The 9788-nt window shown below is 42.6% G+C and overlaps 1 protein-coding gene across 1 annotated transcript in view; it reads left to right on the top strand.

Annotated features, from left to right (window-relative positions):
* Positions 1-91: 91 nt before the first annotated feature.
* The window catches only part of EPHA4 (EPH receptor A4), a gene marked incomplete at its 5' end in the record, with an annotated part of 102468 nt that continues 92771 nt past the window's right edge, over positions 92-9788 (top strand). Inside the window, 3 exons of the mRNA XM_010083893.1 lie at positions 92-230; positions 456-523; positions 4859-5522. Of these exons, the coding sequence (XP_010082195.1) occupies positions 92-230; positions 456-523; positions 4859-5522 (871 nt within the window). The remainder of the gene's footprint in view (positions 231-455; positions 524-4858; positions 5523-9788) is intronic.

Below are 9788 nucleotides of genomic sequence, written 5' to 3'. Positions count from 1 at the left end.
ATGGGGTCTTCTCGGCGACCGGCCCCGCTCCTGGCCGGGACTGGGCGTTCCCGGGGTCCCGATAAGTAACAATTTTCCCCTCATCGGTAAGGCGCAGTTGCGCCGGTACCGGGCGGCGCACGGTGCGGGGGACCCGCCGCGGGAGCCGGACTCCGCGTCTCCCGTTAAAGCGGGAGCGCTCGGCGCCTTCCCCAGATGTGCCGGGGGAGTCTTCTGTTCCCTCCGCGCCTGTGAGCGGCTCTAACGCCCCGAGGAACGAACGTGCGATTCCTCAGATGTAAACCAGAGAGAGTTTCAAATTATTGAAGGCATTTGTGCACTCGGAAATAACATTTCAAGTTGAAGGTGGATGCGATCGTGCTCCACACATATGGAAACGCTCGGGTAAACGATTTATTTTCATACTGCCTTTTGGCGGCTGGAAGTTAATCTATTTTATTTGTACCTTTCCGCAGTTACCTTGCTGGATTCCAGATCAGTTCAGGGAGAACTGGGGTGGATAGCAAGTCCCCTGGAAGGAGGGGTAAGTTTTAAACCGCTATCTGATCAAAAGGGTAAAGGGGGTGATTAGTAACTTTCAGAGAGTCCTAATGGCTCGATTATTGCTGATTGTGGTGAGGAGGTCAGATTTCTTCCCCGGCTTACCGAGTGAATTACTCTTTGTTGGAGAAACTCTATACTCCCTTTGGATCGTTCTGTCATGGAAGAAGTGGAAACCAAAAGGGCAGAAAAGAGGTTTCGGAATTAGGAGATTGGTTGAGGCACGGGTTTAGATGCCTATTTAAAACTGAAATACCAACAAGAAATGTGATCTGGCGACTGAACTGGCATTCTTGACTGTAATTATTATATCTACAGGCTGTCTCGGCTGGGAGATGCTCAGAGCAATTGCTGTTTCTGGATGAAGGACTAGAGATCAATATACAAGATAGACCTTGACAGGACAGTTGTCCCATTTCAGGGTGTAAACATCATATGATTTGGTGTCTGAACAGATAATCTGAGCACCCAGTGCTCAATGGTGATTCCTTGGAGTTTCTTTTTGTGTGCTTTTTCAAAGAGACAATTGTAAGAGAAGATTGCTTCAATTCACACATCCATCCCGGGGCTTAGAGCCCTCTCGTTTAGTGAGCTGCATGCAAGATTATCTCTACTAATTTAGCTTTGTATTAGTGGATGGGCACTTTGCTGCTTCCTCATCTGTGCCCCATCCTGCAGGATGCCCAGGGCCTCTGTGGGAAGCTCCGGAGAATGTGGACTTTGGAGGTGGTGGGATCTGGTCGAGACTGTACTTCATGGGATCTCTTGGGATGTTTTTTTTTAATAATTAGAAAAGCTTTTTCTTCTCTAAAGTGAGCAATTTAAGAAAAATGCCAGCAATGTGCACTAAACATTAATATATGACCCCCCCCCCCATCTTTTAATATTAAATGAGTAAAGCAGCTTAGTATGCTTAAGCAGAAGTAACTAAGTCAAACTGACTGAAAAATAAAAGTGCTGAAAGATCAGGACTTGTGCATAACAAAGTACTGGATTCTTCAAGAAACCTACAATTTTCCTTTTTTTGTGTGTGCGTTCCCGTTTGTAATTAGAAGAAGCAGAGCTAAGGAAACAGCAGTGAGTGGAAGGAATCCGAGGTTGTGTTGGTTGGTGATGCATTATGCATAAGCTCTGAATAACCATAACATGGGAGAATGGGGGATTGTTTTGCTCCCCCATTGTTGTTCTGGCTGAACTTGACGACAGTCCTGGCTTGTGCTCTGCCTGAGCACACTGTGCTGTCCCCGAAACTCGGGTTTTCAAAGAGTGAGGAAGTGATTGGCAGGCCTCTGGCAGCGCCGGCGGTGCGCATTCACTGCTGATTGCAGGCGGTTGCCCTCATCTTTTGACAGTGTGGAAAGGTACAGCTCTATCTTGGTGAGAGTTGGGCTTCCTTGTTAATCCTGTACCCTGAAAAGGTCAGTTAATGAGACGGGGGTCTTTCATACGGCTCTCCAAGGATATCTACGCTATCCATTAAAATAAGACCTAAAATACAAGTATGAATAAGTTGGTAGTAGAATTCATGATCAGAGGACAGCTCTCTATTATTAATGGCTGTTGGATTCCCCTTCTTCCCCGTGTTTTCTCTGAAAGCGCCGTGCAAGCCTGAGAAGGAAATATGTGCTCCTACCGTGGACGTGACTCGTTTCACTAAACCTACATACGTGTGTTCTATTTTTAAGCCAGTAGTGAAAAATTTAAGAGTACATGATCTGTCTCTGAGATACAGTGCTTGGAAAGCATTTATTTTAACTTCATATGCTGTAGATTTATTTCAAGCAACAGAAATGAACTCCTCCTTTGCCTTCCTGGGAAGACTCTGTCCTTCAGTGCTAGTTTTTCTTTAACTGTGTGTACCTTATTGTATATTAAAAAAGGTATTTTTCTAGATCTGTACCACACGGTTCCTGAGGTGCGAGGGTTGAGTGGATAAGAAAGGCTGAAGATAAACACAGTAATTTAGCAGTGACTAGGAGTCATCAAATATATAGTAGCCCTGAAGGAATTAATGAATTGCATTATAAGTGTAATTAATGATTTACTCTTGCATTTCACAGTTGAAAAGCAGGTTTTACTCTACATCATTAAACCGTGGGAAGAGTTGAATTATAAAAGTTAATTTCAGCTTGAAAGCAAAAAGTTACAGCTTTGACCACATACTTAGAGTTACAAATCATTTACAGTGGCTGGAAATTTGGGGCTGTAGTTATTTTCAGCTCTGTCAGTAAGACATGCTTAGGTTTGTTTTGTGTACGTGTGTTTATGAAATAAGAAACCCAGTTCTATATTTGCTTGTTTGTCAGGAGACGGGGATCTGAAACTTGCTGAATTTAGTTGCAGTCTGTCTGGTGACCTTGGTGGTCTCCTTACTGAATCCTCTCGCAGCATCCTCCATTGTATAAATGTACTAAAGGAAATCCCATCAACAAGTATTATTTCCCTCTGCTTCTTCCTTTCTCTTGTACCACACACATGTCTTGTAGCATAGACAATCTGAAGATAAACAGAATGGAAGGTGATGGATCATAAAGACAATATTGTAACGGTAAACTAGCTCTGTGTCATCTGTAAATTAAACAACTCTGTCTTCTTGCTAACACCACGTTACACTTTACATTGATAGATGACTTTTTAAGATTTATTTTTTCCTTTTCTTTGAAAAGGAGTGACATGCTGCGTATTGATTCCCCCCCCCCCCCTTCATTTTAATTTGCAGTTATCTCTAGGCAGCAAATAAAATATTATTCTTTCTGCTCCTAGTGGCTCATGGTGCTAACTGTTGTCATTTTATAAACGGATTCAGCTAAGCTGGAATCTTTTTAAGTAAAAATCACTTTCATAAGAGCAATCCATGTGAGGAGAATGCAGGATATTATACAAGAATCCCCTTAACATTAAGAAGGCTTCTGTTTATCAAAGCCACAGCTTCAGTACTTCTGAAAAGCACCTCTGGGAAGTCTCTTTAAAGTTACTACTGTTTTCCAAGGATAATTTTATGTTTCATTGTATCACCTGCAAACCCAGACAGTATATAATTATCTAATATATTATTTTTTTTAAAGAAGGATTTTTCTGGTACTGAAGTGCTACAGGGTTCTTGCTGGAAAGATATCTCTCTGTAATGCTCCTACTTCCCCTTCTCTTCCTGCCAGGAAAGCACTGTCATAAACTTTCCTCTGTCTGTGATAATACTTTAAGCAATTTTTTTTAACTGTTGGTTATGCGTGCTTTCCTTTTATAAACTTCATCATGCTGAACTGCTGAATTAGGGCCAGATCTCTTCTTTCGATCCCTTCCTTGGTTGGCATGTATTGTTGTTGTTTCATAATTCTGTTTCCTGTTAGTTTGGCACTTCTGTAGATGCCTAAACTTGATTTAGGGACTGTAAGAGTTTTGAAGCATGCTGCTACCCAGATCTTTCAGCGTTTACCCTCTCTTCTAAGCTTTTTGTGTTTTTAAGAATACGAATTTAGCTATTTCCTGGCATTTCCTTTATGACAAGATGTGCAATATTCCTTCTTTTCCCACCTTTACGCTAATAAGAAACTTTGGATAGTAAAGTTATGGCGGTGTTGCTGGTAGACTGATTATGTTCTCACCTGCCATTCCATCTCTAAGTGCCACCCAAGCCAAGGACCCAGATCTCTGCAGGCAGCTGTTTCTGCCCAGCTCCAAAGTAAAAACGATTTGCTGAGCGCATCTGGGATATTGCTAGCCCAGAAAGGTAGTTGGCAGCTTAGAGAAATAATAAGGGGTGGCTTAAGAGTTTAAAATATGTGTTAGCGATGCCAAGAACATGGATGTTGCTCTCTCTGCCCTGTGCTTTTTGTGCAACTGAGTCATGCAATGTCCCTGTTTGATATTCCCACGTACACGGTGGGGTCCATGCATAACCCGCCTTGTCTTCCACAGGGGAAACGCTGTAGTGTCAGTGCCATGCTGGGAGTCTGTAACGTGCCGTGTGGAGCCATGATCTAGGCAAGGTTCTGTGGGCTGGAGTGTAAATAGACATAGTCAGTCAACAGAGCATTCGTGGATTGGTTCAGAGGGCCTTTAAAACACGTGCTTGCTGCTTGAGGTGTTTCTCGATTTGGAGCTTGTTTCTCCTAAACAGATTTTTCTTTTAATGTCCGAGTAGTTGAGGTCCTGGCTATGGCTTGGTCTGTTGGTGTGCTGGTTTTTTTACTTTGTTTTCCTGTAATGGAAAAAATGTAATCTCCATGTTAGTTGTGGAAGAGCAGATTATGTTTGCTGTGAAGGTCTGTTTGTTCCTTTTAATGGTGATGTATTTTTCTTCCCCTTTCCCTCTTTGCAGTGGGAGGAAGTAAGCATTATGGATGAGAAGAACACTCCGATCCGCACCTATCAAGTCTGCAATGTGATGGAGCCCAGTCAGAATAATTGGTTACGAACTGATTGGATTCCCCGTGAGGGGGCTCAAAGGGTTTATATTGAAATCAAGTTCACGCTAAGAGACTGCAACAGCCTGCCAGGTGTCATGGGAACTTGCAAAGAGACTTTCAACCTTTATTACTATGAATCAAACAATGATAAGGAGCGTTTTATTCGAGAGAGCCAGTTTGCCAAGATCGACACCATCGCTGCTGATGAGAGCTTCACCCAGGTGGACATTGGTGACAGGATCATGAAGCTGAATACAGAGATACGGGATGTGGGACCGCTCAGCAAGAAAGGGTTTTACTTGGCCTTTCAGGACGTCGGTGCATGCATTGCTTTGGTGTCTGTTCGTGTCTTCTATAAGAAGTGCCCGTTGACAGTTCGAAACCTGGCACAGTTTCCAGACACCATTACCGGGGCTGATACATCCTCTCTGGTGGAGGTTCGCGGCTCCTGCGTCAACAACTCCGAAGAGAAGGATGTGCCAAAAATGTATTGTGGGGCAGATGGCGAATGGCTGGTGCCCATTGGCAACTGTCTGTGTAACGCTGGCTACGAAGAACGTAATGGTGAATGCCAAGGTAGGATGAGCCATATTGTCTTCTTCGTTAGGGCTTAGCTGAATGCATAATTGAATCGGAGATGAGAGTAAATGGAGTAAAGCCAGTAATTAGCAGCCCCGTGGGATGTGATGGGACAGAGGGGTTTAATGAAGGAGTCCAACAGCTCCAGGTGGCAAGGCTAAGAATGATACAATGCAAAACAAATGATACTGCCATAATAGGCAGAAGGTGAAACACATTTTCTAGCAGGCGCCTAGATTTGAATTGGCTCACTATAGTCACCAAAGTGTGAATGACTGCAAAACAGTGCAGTTGAGTTACTGTGGTTTAAAGAGACAAATCTTTAAAGTTTTATCTGAAGTGAACTCTGTAAAGCACAGGGAATTCTGGCAAAGTTTTCTTTGGATAATGCAGTGCAGTAAGAACCAGTTGGGGAGGGGGGGAACGGGAGTTTTAGCTGGATTACTTTCCCACTTTGGGAAGGGGAAGTCTTTGGTGTTTTTCTTGTTGCAAATTTTTAGCCTAAATAACCCTTTGATATTTGACACTGCTGCCTTTGTTAAATATTTTCATTTCTCAGACAGTCTCTATTGTCAACCTAATAATAGAGGTGCTAGGATACTCTTAGAAATGCTAAAAGTCTCCACCCCACCCTCCCACACACACACACCATCCTGTGTGCTGTAGAATTAGGGATTAAAGTTGGTATAAAAGACAGATTATCCTAAGAAGAAAAAAAACCTTAAAACCTATGTTCTCTTCACCTACCCTTTCTGTTGTGAAAGTTGTGAAAGGTTAGGGAAGGACAGAAGGGAGTGTATAAATAAAATATTTTTAGCTTCAGCTTCTAAACTTTTGCTCCTGTAAGCATAAACTAAGATCAAACTAAATGGATTCTTACGCACGTCGGTGGGCTTTATTTTGCTGGGTGCTGAATTGAAGGTGCTCAATGTCAGAGTGGATTTGGACCCATGTTTTTGGAAAAGGTTCTTTGGGGCCAGATGACTTTGCTTCACATCTTGGTGTGTTTTTCACTAGGTCATTTTTTTCATCTTGAAACTGAGAACAAAAAAGCAGAGCACGTAACTGACGGCTTTTGTGCCGGACTCCTGAGAGAACAGTGTCTTTGAATGTCCTACTTGATTTCTTTTAAATGATAATTTACAGTCAATATGAAGTTCATTATTATGCATTGAAATTAAGCTTTGGCAGTAAAGGAGCGCTAAGTATAAACGTTGGCCTTCATTTCTGGTGGTTTTGCTGTATGGAAAAAGCCAAAGTGTACCACGGGCTGTAGAGAGAACTGAAAGATGAGCAGCATGATGACAGGGCATCCTGGCTATTGAACCCTGTGAGATGGAAACTTGAAAACCTGGGTATCATTAAACATGCAAGCCTGTGGCTGTGGTACCGACTGGGTGCTGCTGGGGAGATGCTGCTACTTTCTGATAGCTCAATGACTTCTGGCCAAAGCTTCCTGACACCTTTAGGGCCTGGACTGTGAGAGGGGGGAAGTGAATCGGGGGAAGAAGGCATCTTGGTTTATTGCACAGAGACTATTCCGCCTTTCCCTAAAGGCTTATTAGGTCAGTACTGGGTTCCTCTGATTGACACAGATCTACCATTTTTCAGCACCAGTGACCAGATGTGGTGAGCTGATTGCCTAACAAATCCTGTGTAGTTCAAGGGAAATCTCTTGAGGTTTTGCTGGTGGGCAATGGTGTTAGTGGAATGCTTTATAAATTTATTTTGGTGGTGTTGGACTAGACCTTGGGGATGCATGTCAGCTTACCTACCAACTCTCAGCTGCACCCGGGGTAGCTCGGGCTCAGGAAACCCATTTCTCTGTTTCCCAAGTAAAAGGAAGATCAGGCCGTGCCGTATTTACAAAGGAGATGGAAATGTTCTGTCTCTTTGGCTCTCTGGAGTGAAGTTGGCCTGTACTAGTCATTCCGAGAGGATTTGAGCCAGAACATAATTTGAAAGTGCTAAACCCATTTCATCAGCAGTTATTTGTGGTTTCCTTTTCTCACATTTGCCATTCTCCAGCCAGAACAGTTTACCGGGAAGCTGCTCTTCATGAATTCATGAAGTTTACCAGAACGGTGCCGCTTGCTCTCTGGGTTCCAGCAAGGCTGTTCAAGCAGTTTAGCCTTTGATGCTGCCGAATGAGGCTTCCCCTTTTTTAACCCGCTTAACTTCGTAGTTCAGCAAAATGTTCTGCCATGGCAGGTTTTTGGAGGGGAGGAGGAAGAAGAAGTGAGGGGGAATCCTGTGGTTTTGGTTCAGAGGATTGGGAGGTGGGGGGGGGAGACTGTGAGTTTGGGAAAGGCTGTGAAAGGGTGCTGGGCTGGGACTGGGGAGCAGGTTCCACCTCAATTGTTTTTCAATAGGTTGACTGTGGCAGGACAAACACAAGGAAAGGTCAGAGGTTGTTCGTTTCCTCATCCATCTTTCTCCTGTGATCCTAGGGTCAGAGTTAGGATTGATTAAGACCTTAAATGTTTGACAAAAGCTCGGTGGGGTGGACAGAAATAGTTCAGGCCAGTAGATCAGGGCTGTGCACTTGTTGGGAGATCCACAGGAAATGTCAGAGCTCCATGTACTCTCCTGGGACCTGCCCAGGGCTGCGACAGACCTGCTGGAGCATGGGTTGCCCTAAAAGCTGCTTCAAGTTCACTCAGCCTTCTGATTTTTAAATAATACATTTTCCTTGAGCTGCTTAATTTCTGATGTGTGTGTGGGAAGTGTAGTGGGAAGCGACTTCACATCTAAAGTGGTTCCTGTAGTGGCAGTTAATGACTCTCTGACCTTGAACAGGATTTTTGAAAGATTGTGTTGGTGATGTGAAGGTGTTTGAATATGATAGCAGTCAGAGGAAGGACAGTTTTCTGTTATTTTTTTTTCTCAGCCCACTTTATTGGGTGGTAACTGTCTTACTGAACATCCGTGTGTGTATGTGTATATATATATATATATGTGCACACACACATGTGTGTATGCAAAAACCCAGGGCAGGAAGGGAAAGGAGCCAAATATTGAATCCTTATTTATTTGGGAAGGTTCACACCTGTGTAACAGGAGCAGTTGCACAAAATTGGTCCTGATCAGTAGAAATATTAGGTGAGCTCTGATTCTTTGCTTACAGCTGAATCTAACTGTGAACTTGATGCTAAAAAAAACCCCCAACTTGCTGTTAGGTTTTTTTTTTTCTGATTACTGTTTGTTCTCCCTCAAACTTCTTGCATTAATGGCTAGCCATTTAAGAGAGCATAAATTTGGAATATTGTTGATAGAACATGAGTATCCCAACTCATGGCACTTCTCAAGGCTAAGATAATTGGTGCTTTAGGGCAAAGTTGAGACATAAAGTAATTTTAAACTTTGCTTGTATGCATCATTGTTATGTAAATTGTTTTGTTACATATTAATATAATGTGGTTTGTATTTAGCTATGATTTCCTGATGATAAAATGCATATCTTTAACTCAAAGGAGGAGGGGGAAAACAAGCAGGAAGGGAGAAAATACAGATTAAAGAAGCAATAGACTGTAGCCATCTGTGATGATTTTGATGCTGTGAAATTACAAATCTCAATTTTAAACCTGCCATTTAGTATAAATATGTGAGACAGTTGAGATTTTTACTCTGATATCATAAAGGTTATGAGAACCAACAGCTTTGTCTTCATCTATGCTTGCTTTTCTGAGTTGTGAATTGGCCAATTGGCAGAAAATCCTGTGTCATTTAAAATATGGCTCAGTCCTGGTTTTATATCACTGCTGTTTTTAGAATTTTCCTTCGAACTTTGATAAGAGCATCCCTAAGAAGTAATAATTAGAATGATAAGATTCTTTTTATCTCAGAGGCTTTGAAGAGTGGCTGTGATCATTGAGAGCACCAGTTCAGTTTGCATCAGAAGGGTACAGTCTAATTACACTTTTTAATGTTATAAGATTTGTGGATAGTGGATTTTATAGGGGTGGGGAATTGAAGTAATTTGTGTGTACTTTCCCATTTTAGTCATAGACAACTTTTTTGTTTGTCAGAATAACACTGATGAGCAGTCTGGCTGCACAAAAGGGTACTCAGAAGTGTGACTAAGACTGCACAGATTTGAGATTTCAGGATTTTTTTCCAGGTTGATAGTTTTTAGCAGGGGGGAGAAAAGCACAGACTCAACATTTTACATTTTAAAAGGAGCTGAGAAGACGGAAGCTACCAGGAGGGGCATGGGAGCGATACTGAAACACAGTCTGTCGGAACCAAATTTAGTTGGTTCTC

The sequence above is a fragment of the Pterocles gutturalis genome, unplaced genomic scaffold (assembly GCF_000699245.1).
Source record: "Pterocles gutturalis isolate BGI_N339 unplaced genomic scaffold, ASM69924v1 scaffold13335, whole genome shotgun sequence".
Taxonomy (NCBI): domain Eukaryota; kingdom Metazoa; phylum Chordata; class Aves; order Pterocliformes; family Pteroclidae; genus Pterocles; species Pterocles gutturalis.
This window is presented reverse-complemented; position numbering and strand designations above follow the sequence as displayed.